Source organism: Cupressus sempervirens, chromosome 4 (assembly GCF_028749045.1).
Source record: "Cupressus sempervirens isolate cs-2001-9-10 chromosome 4, ASM2874904v1, whole genome shotgun sequence".
NCBI classification, from domain to species: Eukaryota; Viridiplantae; Streptophyta; class Pinopsida; order Cupressales; family Cupressaceae; genus Cupressus; species Cupressus sempervirens.
The window spans coordinates 620,264,296-620,289,369 of record NC_143121.1 but is presented as its reverse complement, the minus strand read 5'-3'; the positions used below and the strand labels follow the sequence as shown (position 1 = coordinate 620,289,369).

Genomic DNA, 25,074 nt, shown 5'->3' with positions numbered 1-25,074 from the left:
AAGGTGTCCCATAAAATTTTGGATTTTTTTTTTTTCCATTAAAAAACAACAAAATACATTTATATTAAAATTCTTTGTGATAATGCAGTAGGGGGTTCATTATTCAAATTTGTGTCTACAAATAATAGACTTCAAATGGAGTAGGTGCAACCAAGACTGATTAGACTGCCATTGGATGACCCACTTCTAGTAGAGGAAGATGGTGACTCAATTGGTTACGAGCCTTTGGATATTGATAGCTAGAATGAAGCTTAATTTCATATGATGCGTCAGTAGGTTGTTATATCTTGATGTTTAAGACTTGAAATACATGTTTGAAACATTTTGTAGTTTTGATATTTAAGACTATTGTTATATGCTACCGATATCATTTATATTATTATACTACTATAATTAGTTGTGGATTCGTGATTTATTTACATAGTGACTTCTTTTTATTAATCTCCCTCAAACCCCTCCCCCTGCCTGCATCCCCACCTCTCTCAACTTAATATATTTTAAGAAATTTACCCCTTAGAAAAATTTGTACATACTCATCCTAAGAAATGTCTCGAGAAACACATTGCCCATCCCCACCCATTCCCCAAGACTCCTAGAACTTATTACTTTTCAAATATTTAAAACTGTGGACACAGTGTTAGTATTAGTCTCCAAAAGGGATTATCATATATTCAATCCTACTCTTGAAGATTCTTTGTATTCATATGAATTTGTTATCCCCGATAAAACTTAGATTGCAAAACTTCCTTAGATAAGCAACTAAAGAAACCTTTAAAACAAGAAGAGACACAAAGCGTCATAGTTCCTGCCATATGTGTCATGATTATAGTATTGTAGAGTGTGGCAATAAATGGTTGAGATGGAGGAATAAATATTTTAATTTGAAAGAATGCAAAATGTATTACGACAACATTCTTCATATCCTTTGATGTTTTAGAGGTTGAACTATCTTTAAACTGTATTAAAATTAATTGTAATTGTACATAGAACTTAAGAACTAAGGACAATGGAGAAACAAAAACAATTACATTTTGCATTAATGTTTGTAGTTGAATGCGAGTAGATAAGTTATAGCTCTTACCAAATGCAAAATTACTTCTTTGTGTCATTATAATTTAAACATCAACGCCTTTACAAAAAAAGTTACAACAAGCTCTAAAATTAGTTAAGATGACTAGATAATAAATGATATTGTATGGCGTGCTCAACATAATACAAGGTTTACTTTTCATATTGTAATGAATTTGGTGTTAGGAATGCTTTTGTAGAATAACTTAACAACAAAAATATTTTTATTTTTATTATAAAACAAGAAAAATGGGTCATACTTTTGGTCTACTTTGAAATTTATCACAATCAATTGTGGTTTCTTAAAATAAGCTATTATACTCTATACATATATGGAGAGAAGAAATTTAGAGCATTATATATGTCTAATGACATGATTTAATAAAAAAAAAGAGTAAATCTAAAATCTATCGTAGAAAACTCAAAAGTGTATAAGAATTTTAGAACAAAATGGAATTCTTTAACTTCAAGAGTTTTAAGACTGGAAAGCGTCTTCGTAAACACTCAAGAAATGTTGTTCAATTTCACTAAAAAATCATGCATACATTACAAGGCAAGACATTTTTTGCATTATTGATTTTTCCATGAGAAGTCTTGAGATAATAAATAAAATTTCTACAATATTAGTTTGAATGCAATTATAAAATTGTAATAAATGTGTTGAAATGTGTTGTGAGCAAATGGATCATTGAGATCTTGTGCAAGGTTAAACAATACCAACCAAAACCCTAACAACAGCATAAACATGTTATAACTAAATTCTACATATAGAAAAGACATCCACAATTTAAATTGCTTATTCTTTGTGTCTTGGAGTTTGCAGTACAATAAATTTTATTTTATTTTTATCATGTTTGCAATATAAGGAATTAGAAACCAATTGTTTATCCTTAAAAAACGAATTATATGATTAAAAAACTAGAGAAATTTAAAATTACGAGACAAATTATTATTTTTTACAAATATTTAACATCAAATAATTCTTTATTTCAAAAAAACTACAATTAATTGTCATCTTTATACACTACTTTTCTTTATTAAAAAAAAAATCATTCAACAACTTGACAATCAAAAATGATATAAGATATTTTAAAGTTTAAATACATAAACAATAAACATAATTATACGTACAATAACTACCATTTTAAAATTCTTTGTAATATTATTTAGTTTCTAGTTTTTAAAATTCTTTGTTACATTATTTAGTTTTTATTACTTTTAATTCTTTTAAAAGATAATGTTTTAAGGGCAAAACAAATAAAAATTTAATGAGTTAGTACATTCTATTATTATTAATTTGACTAATGGTAAAATGTGGTGTAACATATCTTTTATAATAATTATATTATTGCACAATTAATACAAAAAGTTAGAATTTTAAATTTTCATTAATTTTTAGTTTTTAAAAAAATTTAAATTTCTTCATTACTATTTAGTAGGACCCAATAAGATTTCAATTAAATACTATTCCTTCTTTTCTTTTTTTCCTAAATGTTCATATTTTATAAAGAATTTAAATTGTGAAATTCTTGAAACGATAAAGTAAATGTAGTGTCAAATCATCTTTTATAATATTTTCAATCATATTAATTACACAATTACTAAAAGTTAGAACTTTAAAATTTTCTTTATTTTTTGGTTTGAAAAATTAATTTTCTCCCTTACTATTATTAGTAAGCCAATAAGATTTCAGTTAAATGACTTTTTTCCATTTCAAAAAATAATAAAATGTTCAAACTTAACCTTAAAAAATACTTTAAACTTATTGATTAAACTAATAAATTTTATAATTTTTCATTGCATCTAATGGATGCAATAGTATAATTGGGCGAATAATTTTCTCCCTTAATATTATTAGTAAGCCAATAAGATTTCAGTTAAATGACTTTTTTCCATTTCAAAAAATAACAAAATGTTCAAACTTAACCTGTTAAATGACTTTTTTCCATTTCAAAAAATAATAAAATGTTCAAACTTAACCTTAAAAAATACTTTAAACTTATTGATTAAACTAATAAATTTTATAATTTTTCATTGCATCTAATGGATGCAATAGTATAGTTGGGCGAATAATTTTCTCCCTTAATATTATTAGTAAGCCAATAAGATTTCAGTTAAATGACTTTTTTCCATTTCAAAAAATAACAAAATGTTCAAACTTAACCTGTTAAATGACTTTTTTCCATTTCAAAAAATAATAAAATGTTCAAACTTAACCTAAAAAAATACTTGAATCTTATTGATTAAACTAATATATTTTATAATTTTTCATTGCATCTAATGGATGCAACAGTATAATTGGGCAACTAATTTTCTCCCTTACTCTTATTAATAATCCAATAAGATTTCAGTTAAATGACTTTTTTCTATTTGAAAAAATAATAAAATGTTCAAACTTAACCTAAAAAAATACTTGAATCTTATTAATTAAACTAATATATTTTATAATTTTCCATTGCATCTAATGGATGCAATAGTATTTGCTGGGCAAGTAAAATGAAATTGTTGATAGCAGGCCCGTTAACGATAATCTTGATGTTCGTTGAATCAACAAATTTAAAAGAACGTCTAGATGGCATAAATGTAGGAAAAGGTCGCTTGTAATGCCCCGTAAAGCAAGATGAAATAAAAGTGCTTTGCTCTATTCAATAGATTATGAGAACAGAAAACTTTACATCATATACACAAACCAACGACAGATTAGTAAATTGAGTAATAAATTTGCTATACAATTACTAATTAACTGATATACTTAAATTTACAAGCGTTCTCAGCCCCACAGCTCCCCCATCTCCAAACATATAGGCAAATAACGCAAGACACACATGGTAGAGATGATATATATTATACATCAGTCTCTTTGAAGTTTTAAATGTATAATCATTCATCTGTTTCGGACATGATTAAGTTTAGTAGATTTTAACTTCAAGTGGAGTTCTATATTTATCATGTTTCTATCTAAAATTAAAAAAGAAAAAAGAAAAAATGCATGTCAATAAAATGTGAATAATTTTCTAAAATTATAAAAGTGAGGAAAATGAAAACAAGAAGATAATTGATCGAACTACATATTAAATATGTGCTCAAATTACACATTAAATGCTTCTTGAATAGGTCATAGGTCCACTATCTCGAAGGAATACAAAATTTATTGAAATGCAGAATGCAGAAAAATAACAAAATATCATTTTTAAAATATAAGTTTAGGACAAATTATTGCACACGACTTGGTTCTCCTTTAATAATTTAACAATTCGCAAAAGGATATAAATATTCTGCAATGGCTACAACTCTGGACAACACAATTAGTTGCTTTGAATATAGAATAGAGAAGATGAAAAATAAATGAGATTGTCCAGTCTAAAGTCAACTTAAAATTGCTTTTCAAATTACAGGACCAGAGCAATCAAATCTATGTTCCATGGCAACTTCGTGTACAAATAACTCAACTCTACGGAAATTAGCTAAGAAGGTAGGAAACCAGGGAAGGGTAAATAGAACGCTAAAGAAAATATTGATCAAAATTTACTGAAAACCAATCTCTGTATTTAGGCCATTTTATTCTGAATTTGCCGGTGAATATGTACAAGGAACTCCACATAAGACAATCCGAGAGAATTTTTGTCTTCCACCATTAGGGAAAAGAACAGGAACTCTGCGTGACAATGAAAATTCATCCATGTTAATAAATCAGATTTCCCCCGGATTATGACAAACTGATTCTAAACAGAAAAAAGAAATTACTATAACATGATTTTCAACAATAAATGTTTCAAATTCAAATGCAACCATGGAATACATGGGAAACATGTGCAATATTACGAACTTCATAAATAGGTATTCAAAAGTAATGCTGTTATGATACAGAAGTGATTCATTTGTATCACCCAAATACAGAAATAGCAGAGTTCATTCTACTTCACCTGTTGGATCTGCCCTTTTACAAACCCGTAACCTGTATGAAAACACAATATTTTTGCAAGTGAAATAACTGATTTGTTTTGAACAAAGAAGACTGACTGAAATTGTTATTCAAAATGAAAAACATTGCAAACAATAGCATCAATTTGCACAACATATAAAAAAACCATACCGTAAATATGAACAACGCTGGCGCCTAATTTCATTAACTAATTCATTAAGTTTTCTGGAATGGTCATTATCATACTCCTGCAACAAGAACTACAGAAAAGCCATATGGACAAACCATTAAGAAGCTTTGCGTAGAAAATATCTTGACAGAATTGATTCTCTACACTAATCCTGAAAGCATCTATTTGCACTAGTATTTCTACCACATCAGTATTGAGAACATAATATAAAACATTTACTAAATAACATAAACCTAGAATAAAAGAAAATCTCTGACCACAAGAAATACTGATCATGAAAGACCCAGTAAAGAATGCAGGATAAAACTAGTTTAGAACACTTGAGAACCTCAAAGCCTCAACAAAGAGAATTCCCAGTGCATTAAACAAGTTTCTCATAAATGACGAAGAGAAACACATATAAATGCCCATTTATTGAAGACTTGTATTCTGACCCATAGTATTCATCTCAGATATCGGAAATGCATCTCATCTTGGAGACACATAAGGGAATGTCTCCTGAGGTCTCCAGATTTCAAATGATGTTTCTCTATTTCTAAATCTCCTACAAATTCTCCTTGAGATTTGGGAGATCTGAACCTTCGTTTTTGTATATGTACATGTCCATGTCCATGTACACTATATCTATAAGTCTCTGGTATGTGTAGACAAGCATTTATGTTAGAAAAGCTAGACATATTTAAAATGAGAAGAGGGTTCCTCTAAATTCAAAAAATTAAGAGTTGAACTTTTCTTAATATGAGGTCCAAAGTGCCTACCTTCTGTCTTGTGTTAAAATATGATATAAATATAATTGATAATGATAACGTGATCTTGTCATATTTTTTATATTTACTATTTATTTATCCTCGGATTCAAACTTCATCAGTGGGTGCATACAAGACTTTCTTGACCTGCAGACATTGACCTATGCACTAATTTAGCTATGCATACAAATGTTTGTGTTGCATTGCCAATATATTGGACCCAGGAAAGAATTGCAACCAAGAAAAGGTCTTATTGCTCTCAGTTCCATGGGAGAAGAGGATCTTCAGATTCAAGGTGCTTCTTTTCTTTGAATATAAACTTCAGTCTTAATTTTGCATTTGTCTTTTATTCCTTATTCTTGAATCTTCGTTCTTTCAATAATTTGGTTCGTTGTCTTTTTATATTTAGCTGTTTCTTGCAGGTTTTTCATCACAAAATAATCTCAATGAAATGCCCAAACTGGAAGGACTATCTTTTGCCTAGAGTTACATAGTAGTGATAAAGATTATCTTAAGTGGAGAGTTCAAGAATGGATACATTCAACAGGGAATACTCTACCTAATAAACAGAAGCCTAGACTATTTCTAAATTTCACATTCAGATTCATTTTTACATCCACCTCAAAAAAATTAAAAGGAAAGGGCTCTCCACTTTAACAAAAGAAAGTAAAAAGCAGGGGCCACTTTCAAAGGATTTTGGACGTTAAGTTATTATTATTAACCAATAGACATAACTGTTTTAGATGAAGAGATCTCTTGAGGGGACCTGTATAGTTTAGCAAACGGGTTGGTGGGTATACAAAAATGGGTAAATAGAATGGAGGATATGGTTTCTTTGACTATTTGTGTGGTGTAAGTTGTAACTTTATTCTCTGGATTTAGTTCTAGTAATTAATAACTCAAAGAGTTAACCTGCATGAGAGATCAGGGTAAGATGGTAGATCAAGATGATGAGGCTGCCGCAGCCCCTGCTCCTTACTACTGTCGAGCCTCTATATTTTGGTTCCTTTTTGTTCATTTATCTTAGTGCAGTCACATTTTGTAGATTTAAATAGTCAAATTTTCACCAACATAATCATGTTTTCTAGGGTGTGAGCCCCACAACTAAAAAAATCAATGTCATCTGGAAGTGTAAACAGAAATGTCATCTGGAAGAGTAAACAAAATGTCACCTGGTTGCTCTAATTTCATGTTCTCTACATCCCAAATATTACAGTAACAAGCCACTTGCAATACAGACAGAGACAACCTACTGGGGCAAGAAAGTTGCAGATGGAAATAACAAAGAAATTACTAGAATTTCTCCAACTAAATAGCATGTGAATCGTGGGGCTTTCGAGGAGTTTCAAAAGGGGTTTTCATAGCCTGACAAAGAAGAATTGAATGCATTTAGGCTTAGTGACATGTGGAATCCCTATGATTGTGGCCATACTTTCATGGACACAACGCCAAGCCTTTTCAGACCATTGCCATTAACACACTGTGACAGGTTTGGTTTTGTAGTTCTAAAGACTAATGCTATCTGTCAATAGTGTCTATTACATTTAATATTTATTTAACATAGGGACTGCATATATTTCATGCCAAATAAGGCAATGTCATTGATCATAGAATATATACCAATATGTTAGTCCTGCATTCTTGGTATGAATTATTATGCATCATAAGAAATATATAATGATATGTATATTAGTTGTAAAAATTTGAAGAAACTTAGCATTAAAAATTAATTTTGAGAATATGCAAGAGAAAATGAGACACTCACACTGTTTGGTATGTCATCAACCGACTGCACTCCAAAGAGTTGTTGCAGCATATCAGGACTGACCATTTTTCCTGCATATATTAACGCATCTTCCCCATTCTCCAGTAAAAAGATTCCATCATTATCTATATGTTCACTAGAAAGTGGAAGTGATAATGGCAAAATGCTACCACCAATGTCCTGCAAATTCAAAATTAATTTAGTACATCAAACATTTGATAAAAGTAAAAACTAAATTTTAACAATTAATAGATAAGAAATCACACAGTTAACCTTTGATAATAAGTTGTGTATTGGAAACAGTCGAGGATACACTAAAGGAACAGATAAGGAGGCAGAAATAGATGCCACTCGGGTAAGCCAATAAGATCGGTCATCAATGCGAACATCAGTACGTAGACCAGTGCTTTTCGTTAAAGCTGTGGAAAAACAAGTCAAGGAGACGAGCCAAATTATGTGCTGTACACCAATAGAACTGAACTTAAAAGAAATAAATAATGTGCCAGTTCAAAAAATTGAGCTGAAATGAACCAAACAATGTGCTATACATTAGTAAAGTTCAAGAAGTAAGACAAGGAGGTATGCAATAATAACATCTTATGACTTGATTCTAGAATATCATGAAATGGTTATCTGAAGATGCAGAAAGTTTGACTGAACTGGTGAATACATTCAATAATCAAGAATATGCCCACTCATCTTCAATTGGTGCTCTAAGCATTCATCATAAAGAACTAATACTGATAATTAAAATATTATTCTACATATCTTTTAGAGAGAGCTTTATATCAAAGGAAGTTTTAAGATTGGCATTTCAAGTATTACGACATGATATATGCTAAAACTTCTAGTAAACTTTGGGCTAATAGATGAAATGCCATGTATATTACTTTTACAAATGGAGAAAAGCAGAAAGCCTACTCAAAGATTTGAAAGTAACCACATAAAATTGTAGATATCTTCTCCAGCATATACCTAACGTGTAGAGTGGTAAGAGTTTAAGAGCTTCTGGAAGAATAAGCTGCCCAGACGATGATGCTGTTGCACAAAACTTGCGGTACGTATGAAGAATGCTAATGCAAAGTCCTGTCATTTGTTCTCTTACTTGTGCAAGTGGTGTAGTTGGAATTTCATTGGCCGCTGCATATAGATGAAAGACTGAATTAAGTTGCAACCTTTCCCATGCCATTCAATTTTTAGAAGAAAAAGGAATAGTAGTATTTAAAGAAAGCACATCATCAGAAAAAGTATTAAGTGCATCAGAAAACATAGTCTCAGTGCTTCGCACTCAAGAATTCCTGTAAGCTTTGATGCATAACCATAACAAGAAAAGATTAATGTAAACAAATTCTTGGTCATCTGGCCATAATCAACAGAAAAACTTAGAGAAAACTTACCTTGTTTTAAGAGATAAGTGAATTGTGCATCTAAATCAGCCCCACGGAAGAGATTACTCAGTACACTAGTGCATGGCAATGATAGAGTTGTAACACGTATTCGCCTTTGGCCATAAACTGTTGTGTAAAGTACTGCACACTAAGAAAACACAAAAGGATCACATTTGATTAGGTGCCTAGCACCATCTCGACAAGCAAATGGACATTTCCAGCTACATTCAAATAAAACCATTACCAACCATTGTAAACCTAATCAATGATGGTAGCCTTCTCAAGCAGTTTACCTGAAAGCAACATTCAGAACCTTCTTGGAACTTGTCATCATGCTTAAAGGTGACCATTATGGTCTTATCACAGTCAAACTGTTGACGAAATTCAAATCCACCTGATCAGAATCTCAAAGAAAACTTGCAAGCGCAATACTTTTAAATCTTTGATGATCCTATTTCATCAAACTAAACCTACAATAGAAGTGAGTCATATCTCGAGATTCTCTTCATAAACCAAGAAAAATAAGTCCAAGGAAAAGCAACAACAAATAACTTTCATTCAAAGTTGAAGTTCTTTTTCCTTTTTTTTGAGTTTAGTCACACACCTTCAACAACAACAAATTTCACAGCCTCCACTTAAGTAAATGACAAAATTTGAGGAATCATACCATTAGCATCCATCAATTATGGAACTAAAATTTAGTACATATTTATTTCTTCCAGTAGCTAACAAAAGCAAAAAAAAAACTGCACATTGTACTTAACAGTTGCATTTTAAAGGTATATCCCAAAACTTCTCAGATTTTGAGATACATGTTCATACACTCAACATTCATAATCCAATTGGTCCCATATAAAAATTAAGCCTATTTATCTCACATTAGGCTATTGTTTATTAGATAGTTGAACCTCAGGTGTCCAAATAAGAACGATTAAAATAGAGATGAGCAAGCTTATCCAGGGACGCATCCCCAACCTAATTTCCTATGTCCCAATACCAGGGAGGTTTTGGGGACATGGGGACAGCCAGAGGACCTAATCTCTTTATACACTAATAGACCTAGCTGTGCAATAACATAAGCATTAGCAGACCAAAATGTTGGTCATCACATGCACTCAAAGTCACAAGGTTCAAATTTGAATTCAAGTTCGTCGATCATAAAATTCAGATAAAATTCGACAAGGTTAAAAATTCAAGAAAAAATCGAAATTCACTTTAACACATAAATTTATTTATTTTTAAATATAACTAATATATCCACAAAATCGTCAAAAATAATTTGACATTGCTAAATAATTAAACTAAATAACTCTTTATTATATTAAAGTAATATAATATTATCATAAATAAAAATATTATATTAAATATCATAAAATTCGGATGAAGTTCAGAAAGGGTAAAAAATTGCTAAAATTTGAACTTCATGGATGAAATTCGGTGAATCTTGTGACTTAGCATGCACTCATGAGCCAAAATAGATTCCCTTCAAACCTACTTGTCCAATACTTGCTGCTTAAAACAGAGCTATTCTATGTTCTTTTGTCACTCTCTACCTTCAGATGACTTTGATTCTGATGCAGAGTTAGCTGAATCCGAATAGGACCAGCAGTGTACTTTGTTTTTATGTGTTTTGATTTTTATATTGAACGTGAAACCATATGGAGGCACATAGCCTTTGGGCATTTTTGCTTTGTATATCAAACTTATTTCCATATTTTTTGTTATCACATGCATATATGATATTGACAATGAACATTGAATTCCAATTTCTGAATTTTGAATGCATATTGTGTTTTGAAACAATGAATTATTGTAAACTTGTATGTTAACGTTCTATGATGTTTAAATGGCATGCTTTATCCATATTTTCGTATACATGCCACGTATATTGCTAATTACCAATGTAACATGGGGACGCGTCCCCCCACCAAAACTGGGTCACACCTGAGATAGGGACGCACCCGAGATGGGGGTACGGCATCTTGGTGTCTAAGGTGGTACCACTCAGAGCGCAACCTCCGCCAGAGACGGCGAGACGTCTCGACATCCCTTGTGAGTGTGGGGGGATGCAACTACGTCCCCTTTAATGCGGGGGGATGCCGAGACGTCTCCCATGGCAACAAAATGGGGGACATTAATTTTTTTTTTTAAATAAGGCATTATTTTAATATATTTTTTGTTCTATTTTTGTTATAATGGGATGTGGGGCCCATTCCTTCCTCCTTTGTTCAAAAGCCTTCTATTCTTCATGTTTATTCACATTTGCATTTCTCATTGTTTCAAGAAGAAGAGCTGAGATAAGGATTTGTGCAAGAGTGAAGAAAGTGTTTGCAAGTGAAAAAGGAGAGCCTAGGAGCAAGAAGAAGAAGAGGAGGGTTTAGCAGCTTGTTGAAGGAGCTTTTCAAGCAAAAGGTAGGTTTTTTAACTTGTTTTTTCTGATTTTCAAATGCATGTTTATAAATTATTACTCAATGTTTTTAGTTCTAAATATGTGTTGTTTCATTTTGGTATAGTTAACATTCATGCATTGAATCATTTATAAATAATAGATTGAGATTCTTGATGTTTCATTTGGCAAATTCTTGTTATTTAGTTTCAAATTTTAGAAAATTTAAAGTAGGGTATAGGCTGAAAGTTTGTTTATTAATTTTTTATCTTCATTTTCTGAAATGCAGTGTCAAGATGGCCTCCCACATTGATTCTCGTAGTAATGATGAGATAGAATTTCATTCAGATAGTGGCAATGAATCAGAATATGAACCTGAGCCTGAGGTTGGGGCTGAGGATGATGATGACACCGTTGAGAGGGGTGAGCATGAGAGTGACATTGGGGCTGGGCCAAATCAGCAAGGGGCCCAAACTAATTCCACTTCCATGGGTAGTGAATTTCAACTACCTGGTACTCCATCTATTTGTTGCCCCTCCCCATCTTTGGCTCAGTGGGCTAGGGGTAAGTTTGATCCAAAATCTCTTTTAAAACAATTTGCCACTAGGATAACAAGCAGATCAGCATCAGGTGGTACAAGAAAGTGGAGATGCAATATTTGTGGTGATGTATGGTATAGTAGCATCACTAGAGTGAATGCACACCTCCTCTTTTGGACAGGTAAAGGTGTTGGACCATGTAAGTTTTTGAGTGAATCCAAAAACTTGAACTTGAGAATTGAATTCAACAAGGTTTGGGGAGTTCCAAAGGACTGGGCATTCTAGTGCCTACTACCTTGGCTGGTAGGCAGCAAGTTCAAACTACATAGTAACAAATACAAGAACAACAACACCGATGCATGTCTTCTTCTAAACCACAATATAGAGCTTCAGCTACTACATTGCTAGGGGCAGCCTCCGCACCTTCCTCTACTTATAGCTCTATGGGTATAGCAGCATCCCAATCGAGCAAGGGGAAACACAGTGCATAGTCTAGTGACAACCACCCTATAGCATATTTGTTTGCAGCCCAAAGGAGAGAGAAGCTAGATGCATGCATTGGGAGAATGTTATTTGCCAATGGCATTCCACTTCATATTCCTCGGTCTCCTTATTTTAAGGAGGCATTTCAAAATGTAGCAAAGGTGGGGTTACCATCATATGTGCCACCAGCTGAGCACAAATTGAGGACTAAAATGTTGGCTGATGAGTATTCCAAGACTGATGAGTCCATAGAGAGCATGAGGGTTGTTTAGGAGGAATCAAGGTGCAACATTATCATGGATGGGTGGATGGACATTAAACACCATCCACTCATCAATGTCATAGTCACATGCACAGAGGACTCATTCTTTCTTAGGGCAGTTGATTGTTCAAGGCATCGAAAAGATGTTGATTTTCAATTTCAGATTCTTCGGGAAGCCATTGAGGAGATTGGGCCACAAAATATGGTCCAACTAGTGACAGATGCAGCTCATGTGTGCAGAGCTGCAAGGAGGCTTGTTGAGGCTACATATTGGCATATTTGGTAGACTCCTTGTTGTGTGCATGCTATGAACAATGCTCTAAAGGACATGGGGAAGATTAGCTGGATAAAAGGAGTGGTGAGTGATGCTAGAGATGTGTAGATGTATATCTGCAACCACCACACCTCACATGCACTATTTAGGAGCTTTGCCAAGGAGTTACCGAAGCTAATTGAGACACGGTATGCATCCTATTTCCTTCTCTTGGAGAGAATGCTTGAGTTGCAAGAGCCACTATAACTGATGGTTATGATGAATGAATAGAATAGGCAAAATGGTTCCAGGTTAGAGCAGGGGATGAGAATGAAGGAAATAGTTAAAAGTGATGTATTTTGGAGTGATGCAAATACATTGTCTCTATCATTAGGCCAGTCTTCGAGATGATCAGGTATGGAGATAGGGATGCACCTACACTTGGAGAGGTGCACAAGTGCATTGATTCTATGCTTGGGCAGATGAGAGCAATTGTGCGAGAGAAGAACCCCACATTAGCCTTCTATAGTGATCACATTCAGCCTATTATTCAGCGTAGATGGGACAAACTTAACACACCCTTACACATGGTTGCATATGCATTGAATGCGAAGTGGTACATGACTAGGCCTGGTAGAGTTACATCACTTCACGATGATTAGTTGATTTATATTATTAATTTATTATATAACACTACTCATTTTAATCATCTTTAAGACTTTGTCTTAGACTCTTATCATTTTATAAATTAAAATCATTTACACTACTAGCATCTTTATTCTTCTATTTGTGAATAATTTGTACTTTTAAATATTTTCAGGTGAAAGAAAGGTTCTTCAAGTGCATAGATAGGATGTATGACCTCGAGACAGTAGCTAAGGTTCGCACTGAGTGGACCAAATTTGCTACTTTTAGGGGTTACAATCAAGCAAGAAAGGTAGATATCAAAACTATGGCACAAGAGGATTCCATTTTGTGGTGGTCAGCTTATGGAGCGAAATCTACAACCACCACACTAGCTATTTGTGTGTTGTCCCAGGTACTTAGTTCCTCAACTTGAAACTATTTAAGTTTTCAATGATCATTGTTCAACTTCTAATTCCCGAGTCTCACATTGGCCAATTATTTTTCATTTTAGGTTTCTAGTTCCTCAACTTCTAAGAGGAATTGGTCTACATATAACTTCATCCACTCTCTTAAGAGGAATAGACTTACCTCTCAAAGAGCAAAGAAACTAGTGGTTGTACACAATGTGTTGTGTATAGATGACCGCAAGACACGTGTGTGCAAGGAGAGCACATCATCACGATGGGATATAGAGCTTGAGGAGCCATCGCAAATTGATGAGGATGCTTTAGATCCCGCCACAAGGCTAGTTGGTGTTCCCTTTTTGGCTCTTGATCTTGGAGAGACTGATAGTTCCAGTGGCGATGAGTTTCAACTTCCAGCCTCCAAGGATGATCATTATTCATTGATTTGGCATTTTGATTTGGACTCTTTGAGATTTGTAGTTTTTGTTTGCATTATATACTTATTTTGATATCATGATTCATGGCACATGATACTTATTGTATTCATCTTTACGTCATGACTCATGACTCATATGATCATTGATTACTATTAGATAGTAGAATCTAGAAGTAGATATACTATTGATCTGAAGACTGATATATATTATAAATTTAAAATTATATATTTTGACACTTTTTCATTTGTTGTTATTCAATGTTCAATGCTCAATGTTCATTGTTTGTCATTTGATCATGAATCATGATGTTCCAATTCAAAACTTCAATGCAATGTTCAATGTTTAAGTTTTTTACATCTTTATATCTTATATTGTATAATTGTAGTACATCTTTTCATAACTAGCATTTTAAGTACCATATGTATAGTATATACAACCCTGCTCCCCCACCCGTTCCCCCGCCGTCATCCCCCTGTCGTCCCCAAATCAAGGCCCCTCTGTCCCTTTGTCTCGAAAACTTGTCCCCCCATCTCGCCATCGCCCCATCCCGCAAGGCGATGTAACTATACAAATTACCTTATATTTTATATAGTCGTCCCCAAACTTGGCAAAAACAATTGCCATCCCGAAAACTTGTCCACTCGTCCCCATTTCGGAGATAAGTGCCAAAAGCAAAGGAAGTAGCTCTAATAAATTAATAATGTTCAATATACAGCAATGTAACACCAGTATTAGGGTACGTTGGGATGGCGAGACGCTGGGAAGAGTGTTTAGGATGGGGGTGAGGGCAAATGGGCCTCATTTTCAAAACGACAGGGGGGCAACTAGTGGACGGCATCAAGGGTTGGACAACGCAGGGAGTGGTGTAGTATACATATAGAACTTAAAATGCTAGTTATGAAATGATGTTTCAATAGAACATAACAAATTAAACTACTTGAACATAGCAAAATTGCAACATGAACTAGAACCATTGAACATTCAATAGTAACATATTACGTACTCAATAGTAATATTCAAAAAACAAAATTCAAATAGAAATTCAAGTACCCATCCCAGTGGTGACATGGTTGCAAAATGGTTTTTGGGATGGGGGGGGACGAATGGGCCTCATTTTTGAGATGGCAGGGGGATAACCAAGGGACGGCATCAAGGAGAGGACGGGGTGGGGAAGGGTGTTGTATACATATAGAACTTAAAATGCTAGTTATAAAATGATGTTTCAGTAGAACATACCAAATCAAAATACTTGAACATAGCAAAATTGCAACATGAACTAGAACCATTGAACAGTCAATATTAACATTCAAAAAACAAAATTCCAATGTTACTCCAGTACTAGGGTACATCAGGATGGCAGGACATCGAAACAAGTTTTCGAGACAAGGGGAAAATGGGCCTCATTTCGGGATGGCCAAGGGATGGTGGCAAGGGGAGGAGGGGGCAGCGAGTAGTATTGTATGGTATACATATAGAACTTGAAATTTTTGTTATGAAATGATGTTTCAGTAGAACACACCAAATTAAAATACTTGAACATAGCCAAATTGCAACATGAACTAGAACCATTGAACATTCAACATAGTAACATATTACATACCCAATAGTAACATTAAAAAAAAGAAGTCAAATAGAAATCCAAGTCCCCATACTCGCAACAACATGGTTGCGGAATGGTGGAGGTGGTGGTACTTGGGTAAGTGAGTACCTGATGCAGGGACATCTCAGGGACGAGTACTCCGAGGTATGGGAGGGGGTGCAAGTCCTTGTGTAGCATTGCAAAATTCAAATAGAAAATTAAAGTACCCATCCCAGCGGTGACACGGTTGCGAAATGGCGGAGATGGGGATACTTGGGTGCTCAAGTACCCAGTGCGGGGACGTCTTGGGAACAAGCACTTTAAGGTTTGGGAAGGGGGTGCGAATCCACATGTTACACTGGATATTAAAGGTATAGTAAGAGACATTACATCTCATTTTTAAAAAAGGGTTTGCAAGACACAATAGAGTGGTGAAAGTAAGTATAAAAAACTTCTTACTTAATCCTACAAGGAGAGAGATGTCAGTTATAAAATCTACACAAAATTCAACAAAATCTCCATGTATAAAGCAGAACTTAGAAAAAAATAAGAAAATAAGAGATTGAGACAAAATAGACACCAATATGCCTTGGAAATACCCTTTTGGGAAAAAATCAGCCTTCAAAGCACTGAAACAATGCATTATCAGCATGACAACATCCACATTACACTCTCAAGCCCAGTCCTTCACAAAAGGCCAACACTAAAGACACTATAGGAATTTTAGTAACATAATAATGCAAAAAATATGACATGATCTCCATTCCAAGAACTCAATATATGGGCCAAAGAAACCCCAAGAACCATTAATTGCTTTCCCCATACCGTGAACCAAAACCATGGGCTAAAAATGAGTACCGAAGTCCTCATGTTCAAATTACAATGCCCTACATGCGTGAAGACTCTCAGGTTAAAGTTTAACAACTCTTACAAGCCCTTTTTAACCACTATGACAATAGGTATCATAAGTCAATCCAATGCACTCCCCAGTGATTCATTTATTCTGCACCCCTATGAACAGTAATTTATTAGCCAGTCAAAAATGGTAGTCATAATCCACTAGGAGATCTTCATGATTCCACCAAGTGATACACCTAGTTCCATGAGGCAGCAATTATTTACAAAATCACAAATATTAAATAATTAAGTAGACCTAGGATTTGCAAGGTATACAACAAACCTAATCCCCTAGTGCAAAGTTCTAAAAAGTGCATGGAAGGACCACAAACACAAGGCACAGTGATACCGGAGTTATAAATATTGAAAATAGGCACACAGCCTCAGTGTTGTGTTATGCATCCACATTTCAGGGACAAGAGAAGAACATGATATGTTCAACACTACAACTGAAAATGCAAGACATATAGACACATCTCTAGAGGCATCCTGACCAATGGTCAAAGGCAAGAAAAAACAAACCACATGAAAACATATTCTACTTCCAAATAAAGGAGTACTTCCCTCCAACCATGTGACTTGATGATCTGTCATACATTTTGTGCATACAACCCTCAATATATGTCCTGAATTTTGATATTTCTTAAGCCATCTGAAAATCTTGCATACAATTGATCAAAATCCTTATTTTAAGATGTAAAAGAGTCTCTACAATTAAAAAAAAAGATTGAGTACCGCATATACTGACCCCTGCAAGATCAACATCTGTGGGAATTCTCTTACAAAAATTGCCAAAGTAATCTTGTACTTGCAAACCCTGTAATTAACAACAAAGAAGACTATGATGAATTTGAGAAAAAGACTAATCAATGTTTCACAAATCAATGTGTGTATCTAAATAACCTTTCTGCTTTACCTGACTGCATCTTACACGCATAACTGCTTCAAACCCTTGTGGCCTTGCAATATTCCATCTTAAATCATTGTATAATTGTGCAGAATCAGCAACAGCTGAAAATGGATAATAATAATATACCTGAAGAAAGGCACACAGTTAATAAAGTATCTACTATGAGCATCACATTGGATATGATTTATAATTTATAGTAATCATCCGAAGTACCTGTCCACCAGTAGTCCTTGGAACAACAGTTATTGATGCAATATCCACATACGATTGGCACGTGAGAAATAAATCCACACACACCTGATAAACATTTGAGAAAATAAATGTTGCGATTAAAACAATTGTGACTGCTTACAAAAAGGATTATTTCTATTTTAATTGCGAAGTAGTGCATTTATATAAAGAACAAACTGTAGTGAATTGACAATTTTGACATCAAAACTGAAAAACAAAGACAAATGGGCCCTCAAAGAATGTATTACATGTTTACCTGAAATTCAGCAAACTCTATTGCCATCGTCTTAAGAGTCTTATCTGCAGGTTGAAGCAATTTATGTGCCTCCTGCATTACAAAATACAAAACTGAGAAGCAAATAATAGATAAATAAAAGAACGATGAACCCATAACAATTAATGTGCATAGAAGATAGAATAAGAATTTAATATTCCATAGAATTAAAGTTTTTAAATACTTCATTCTCAACAAAACACAATTCACTTTATATAAAGTGCAGGAATACAAGAATTCTATGGCATATCATCTTATGTGCTATATGGTAAGTAAAGATACAAATTGCTGGATTGTGTCAGGTGTATTTTGGAATATAAGATTACCTTTCTCTACTATTGAGATGTTCAAATAAGTGCCGAAAAAACATGCAAAACAAGCTAGTACTCCCAAATCAAAATGTCAGGTGAATAACTACACCAAGTCGTTTTTGGAAAACTCTTGGCAATTTTTTCCTATAAGTCTTGCAAGTAAATGCAAAAAATCATGAAATCATGGGCTTAGGGTTTAGGGTTTATAGTAGAATTTCTGTAAGAGTTCTTCAGTTCATTGTTGTTGCAAAGTGATTTTTGCTTCAGTTTGGATCTTTGTTTATGAGGTAAATTGTTGCAGACATTGACTGTCAGTGGTCACAAAATTAAACAGCAAATATGCTATATTTCATCCTAGGAAACTATTTAAAACATTTCCAATGAGTTACATGAAGCTTCAGCGCGATTTCTGCAAAGTTTGGTTAATATATGAATATTCAAGGATTTGGAAAGAAATTTAATTGGGAAGTTTCGATGAATTTTCAAATCTGAATATTCCAGGGTATGGAAAGAGAAAAGGTTCCTCAATAGATGTCCTCAGAAAATTTATTAAATAGTTTAATTAATTTAATCCAGACATTTAATGTTTAAAGGCCATGATTATGTGCTAATTATTTTGAAGAAACCACATCTATAGTTGTTAAAAGCCAGCATTGTCTTAATATAAACAGAGACCATCTGATTATATATCGATATTACAGCATAAACCACTCATGTAAAGAAATATTTATAGTCATTAAATAATGCCTATTGTACCCTAAAGAAACATAGATATTCAGTACATGACAATTTTCAATATATTAATTTAAAGGGCAATAGACTCTATGGTAAAGTACATTCTATTGAAATAAACAATTCTACACACACTTTTTTAAACACCACATCTTACCTTTTCCCCGGCAATTGTGTTTGCCCTTCCTTCTGCTTCTCTAGCTGAAAGAGCTCCCACACCAACAGATGGCAGTACTGTGCACCCACAAAACAAATAAATAAAAGGTTAGTCCGAATTCTTTATCTCCCAATTCATAAGAAACCTGCATAATTGTCACTAAAAAACTTGCAGGAATTTGGTTGACTTGAGAATGAATGGAATAAAATGACTTGAGCTATAAAATGAAGCCAGATACAAAATACAAAATTGGCAAGCAAATGACAATACACATTCTCTACAAAGGAACTTGAATAAAATAGTTCCATTTTCATTTCTCAAATAATAAGAGACTAACAGAAGTTAATTAAAAATTGATTAAAAGAAATCTAGCATCCTCATCAACCATTTGAAATCTTAATAAAACTCAGTATTTAGAATCATATTTTGTCTAGTTGAAAGTTGAAAACAATCCATTTCTTGTAGCTTAGGGAATTCATTTAACTTCAGAAAGAAATGAACAATTTAAATGAGGTGATAACTACTGTGTTCCTGGAAGGTTCGACCACATAGTAAATTAAAACTGAATGTTCCCCATGCAATCAAAATAGATAACATGCAGCGGTGGAGATTTGGATGAGCATGTCAGAAATTGTTCATGTGTGCTGACATTAGTGTTTGTCATTGATGTCAACATACTATTGTTGTTGCAGACAGTGTACTTTGTTTGTTCAGTTTGGATGATTCATGATGTTCAAATGAAATATTAAAAATCTTATGCTGCTATTATTGTCGGAGTTTCTGATATGTCTCTAATTGATACTGGTCAACTTACAGTGGTTCGCATGGTTGCTTTAGTGAGCTATGATTGATTTACTGGTTGTTGGTGTTACAGTGTTCCTGTGTTCAGTGGTTGAGTATTTCCTTCAGTATGAATCGAATTTACAAGGTTGCGAATTTTTTGCTTGTATTGGGACTTACCATTGTGTCCTCAACTAGTGTTGTTCATGTTTTAGAGTACGACAAGTCATCTTCTGTTGTGACAAAGTTCAGTATTTCAGTGTTCCTTTCGATTACTATTGAAGATTGTTAGAACTTATAATCTTTCCTTGGTTGTATTTATTAAATGGGATAAACCAAGGTATCCCTTAAGTTGTTTGTCCTCTAGTCCACATGTGAGGACAAGTCTTTTTTTTGTAATTCCTTTATTAAGGAAAATAGTTTATTCCTCCTTAAGAGGATTATGACACTTGTTATGCACACACTTATGAATGTGGCAATCATTCACTTGGGAGTTACAAATAACTCCTCTTCTCATCTCTTTATAAGAGATACTTCTCTCTCATTCTAAACACACAATCACTATGTAGTTCTTGTAATGAGCCAGTGGCTCCTTTTTATCTCTTCTCTCTCCTCCTTTCATTCTTTAGGCATTTGCCTCATTCATATTATTCACAAGAGGTTTTCTTTGCTTTCCCCTTTCAAATCTTTGTCTCCTCTTGTTGATTCATTGGTTTTTGTTCATTCTTTCACTCTCTCTTTGGATCTGAGTTTATGGTAACTATTTTCACAAACTCTATTGGATTAATTGATAATTCTTTATTTTAGTTCATTTTGATGTTATTGTTTCTAACATGGTATCAGAGCCAAGAACTAATCCTTGTTTTGAGTTTTGTGATAATGGATTGGAGCTCACCTTATTTTGACCTAGGTAACTCTATTTAAAAATTATTATTTTTTTGCTCTTAGTAACTTTTATTAATTTGAGTTTAATATATATTCTTTTTAGACACTTTATTGTAGGGATTACTTAAACAATGATAACTAATGTTATTTATACATTATACTCAATTAGATTTAATTACATTCATATCATATTCTCTCATCTTTCTTAATATTTAATATCTATTTTTTTTAGAAATTCTATGAAATTTCTATTATTCTCAAAACTTATTTATGATACAAATCTTATGTAACTTCAATTAATAAAATCTCATAATTTTTTTTGAAAATATTTCATTCACTCAATTTTTGTTTTTCTTTTTTCAAACTTTTGTCCTTTATTTATATTTTTAGAAGTTGTGAGCAACTTTTAATCAATTTTTTTTCAAAAATATCACTTTAATAATCTTAAGTGTAATTATATATATATTTTTAGTCAACAAATTCTAATTTTTTTTAAAACCTATTCATATTTCTCTCTTGAAATTTATATATATTTTAATCTATACCTTTATGAGATTTTGTAAATATTTAGAAACTGTTTTTTTCGATTTCCTTTCAATTTTTTTTAGCATCTTTCCTTTAGTCTTCTGCTTTACTTCTTTTTTCCTATTCGGCTATTTAAGTATCATTTTTAACATTTATCCTTGGATTCAATTTTTTGGGTTTGCATGAAGTTTTTATGTGATTTGGGTTTTCCTGAAAGTGTTTTTTAATCTCTGGATTCGATTTACTTCTGTTGCATCTGCTTAACTCTGTTTCGCTCCCATCCTTCGGAAAATGAATTTCAATCCGAGCTAGATCTTCTCTTTTTAATGATCTGGTAGATATTTCTCGTTGTTTGGTTTTTTTGCAATGGATTTCCGTTGCAGTCACTTTAGTTTGTATTGGATTGTGATTTCCAGACTTCACAAAGCCAGAGTTGTTGTTTTTGGTTCGTTCTTTGATCTTTTTCAGCGATTTTAAGTTTTTTTTCGCTCCCATCCTTCTGAATATGTCTATAGTAGAACCCCAGTAACATCGATGTGGACTAATCATGACAAATTCATTTATAACGATATTTGTACTAAATTTCTCTGCCTCCCCATTTGCTGTTTACACATATACCAGAACTTTTAACATAGATACCCAATGACACCCTCTACCACATCTGAGATTTTCTTGACGCGCATGTAAATAAAATTGAGTGTGACTAGTAATATAAACTGTGAATATTATATATGTAGTAGAAGCGTAGAACACGTCCATCGATTACAATTACATGGCAAAACCAGTAGATTACACATTTCACGATAAAACCAATGAGTATTGGTCTATAAAATAATCGGCCGCTGGGGTTTGAACCCGCGACCTCCCTCTTAATGACCACTGGTTGCATAATAAAATTGAAATGAACCGCCACACAGAGCCCCGCCAGAGCCGCCGTGAGAAGCCCGAAGGTCTTGCGTTCGTATCCAACCAAGAAAGCCCATCGTAGGATCTCCATAATGATAGATACTATAACCTACCAGGCCATGGGGGTTTCAGCTTTGCCAGCTAGGGTTTCTAGGGTTTCTTGGCAGTAATTTATGATGCGTTTTTCATATTGATTAGCTTACCTTCTTACTCAGAGTTTATCTTTCAAATTGTAAGATCAGTTTTTTTTCCTTTATCAGACTACATTTGGTACTCTGTAGTTGGCTCATGAGTTTGTGACCGCAACGAGAAAGTTTGTTAATGATGATCTATTTGTCCTTTTTCTCAGTCTGAGGAATCAAGATAGTAAGTTTATTGTGCAGTATTAAGAAAAAAAGATTAATAAGTTTCTTTTAATAGCTCTTAATTAGCTACTTGAATAAGTTTTTTTTAAATCTTTTTTTATAAGTCAATTTATTCTAAGCAAAGTTTAATATAAATTTCAAAGGTTTAATATAAAGTTTTTTCTTATTATTTTAGTAATAGAATGTTTTTCTTTTCCTAAATTTTTATCAATGGCTATGCTTACAATAAAGGTTTAAGTTTTATCAATAAAGCAGGAATGCTTTAAGTTTTATTACTTTATTAATAAAACTTTTTTTTTTTTAGTTTTATTTATAAGCCTTTTAGAATGATCGTAACATAAGTTATAAAATTGATTTATAACTTAATGTTTGACATTCTTATATTTCAAACTCTTTCAAAAACTTTAATTAGGATTCCATATTCTCAACTCATAAAATTTGGTTATAACCTATAAGTTTGGTTATTTACTATTTAGTTGCGAGTTATAAAATTCATTTATAACTTGTACGTTTGGTTTTTATTCATATTCAGATACGACTAACTTCTAGTCTTTTTAAATAGTTTTCTTTAAACGGATATTTGCAGATTCCTTAGTAATTTAATAACTGTTCTGCATGTTGCAAGATTATTCCTCTAACGTTTTCTTGCAGGTCTGCATCATTATTCGCCTGTTACAACATCCATTCTTAGTTATTCTCTGACAACTTTTTATAACTCTTGATTATTATTTTCAGAATATTATTCAAAGTCTTCCATTTGCAGCATTACATGATAAAGAGAAATCATTGCTATCAAAAAAAAGTTGTTGCTATTTAACCACGTTAAAACATATTTTCCTATGAATTCATGTAGAAAATTAATACAGTAAGTCTATTTCAAACGAAATGAGTACATAATGTCTCTTTTCTCTCTCTTTCTATCATAATTAAACCGAAACCTTTTGCATGCCTAACTTTTTTTTAACCCTCTCCTCTGGGCCCAACCCCCTACACTTGATTAGTAGAACCCATCGACTCCACTATAATCCCTATGTTGTCATCCCCAGAAGAGGCCCTCATCTGAGGATGAACCCTTCGATTTTCACAATATCGAACCACAACTAAGATTGCATCAAATAATGCATATGCCCTTCCCACCATTTCCTCTGGCAATAACCCTGCTATGTGAATCATTTCCCATGATGATTTTTTTCCTCATGGCAATGAAGTTGCTTGTCCATGATGGATTTCCAATTTGAAGGCAATATGTTGTTACACCCTCATAATCCATTCATTTGAGTATCCTAACAAAATAATGATAATAGTAATTTGATCAGCATGTCTCTCTTTTTACTTTATTTTCATATATTAATGTGATAATGATCTGCATACTTTATTGCTTAAATCATGAATCATGCATGTTATGGATTGATCACCCATTAACTTGCAGTGGGATGATTCATTAAGTGGACTGTCTATATCCACGTGATTGATGCAATGTTGATGCACGTATCATTAGTTGGCCTTGTCTGTGGTCATTAGTACATTAGTATAATATCCTGTTCATGAGAATTCTGATCAAACCTTTTGATAATATTTTGAGCATTTACTTCATTTTGATATCAGGTTATCTCCATTGTTTTGTGGTAACATGTTTTATTATTCCTCATTGTTTCTCTATGAGAGTTTTATTATCCTTATTCAAAAGGATTTTTAATTTGCATATAAGATGAAATACTTCTTGTGGATAGTTGTCTTGTTTCTATGTTTTTCAGGTAATCCATCCAGGCACATACAAGACAATATTATATGACCTATCCACTTCTCTCTTGGCAGTTGGCACTATGGAGATCTACCTACACTTACAAGAGACCTTTTGCATAATTGAAGACATTCTCCAAAATCAAGTTGCTGCTATTTAGAATTTCATTGTAAAAAGTTGGGTTTAATACCCTTTGATGTAATTTCCCCAAGTAAAGATTAAAAGGGGGTGTTAGAACCTATAATCTTTCCTTGGTTGTATTTATTAAATGGGATAAACCAAGGTATCCCTTAAGTTGTTTGTCCTCTAAT

General features: G+C 33.1%; 1 protein-coding gene across 1 annotated transcript in view; it reads right to left on the bottom strand.

Annotated features, from left to right (window-relative positions):
* Positions 1-4,199: 4,199 nt before the first annotated feature.
* Positions 4,200-25,074, bottom strand: part of LOC149562745 (protein transport protein SEC24 C-like) — a 158,613-nt gene continuing 137,738 nt past the window's right edge. Inside the window, exons 13-25 of the mRNA XM_089826163.1 lie at positions 19,562-19,638; positions 18,344-18,415; positions 18,070-18,153; positions 17,863-17,982; positions 17,695-17,763; positions 9,373-9,450; positions 9,089-9,227; positions 8,667-8,831; positions 7,965-8,110; positions 7,692-7,871; positions 5,162-5,250; positions 4,992-5,023; positions 4,200-4,723 (exon numbers count right to left, since the gene is read on the bottom strand). Coding sequence (XP_089682289.1) covers positions 4,617-4,723; positions 4,992-5,023; positions 5,162-5,250; positions 7,692-7,871; positions 7,965-8,110; positions 8,667-8,831; positions 9,089-9,227; positions 9,373-9,450; positions 17,695-17,763; positions 17,863-17,982; positions 18,070-18,153; positions 18,344-18,415; positions 19,562-19,638 — 1,358 coding nt within the window. The 3' untranslated portion in view covers positions 4,200-4,616. The remainder of the gene's footprint in view (positions 4,724-4,991; positions 5,024-5,161; positions 5,251-7,691; positions 7,872-7,964; positions 8,111-8,666; positions 8,832-9,088; positions 9,228-9,372; positions 9,451-17,694; positions 17,764-17,862; positions 17,983-18,069; positions 18,154-18,343; positions 18,416-19,561; positions 19,639-25,074) is intronic.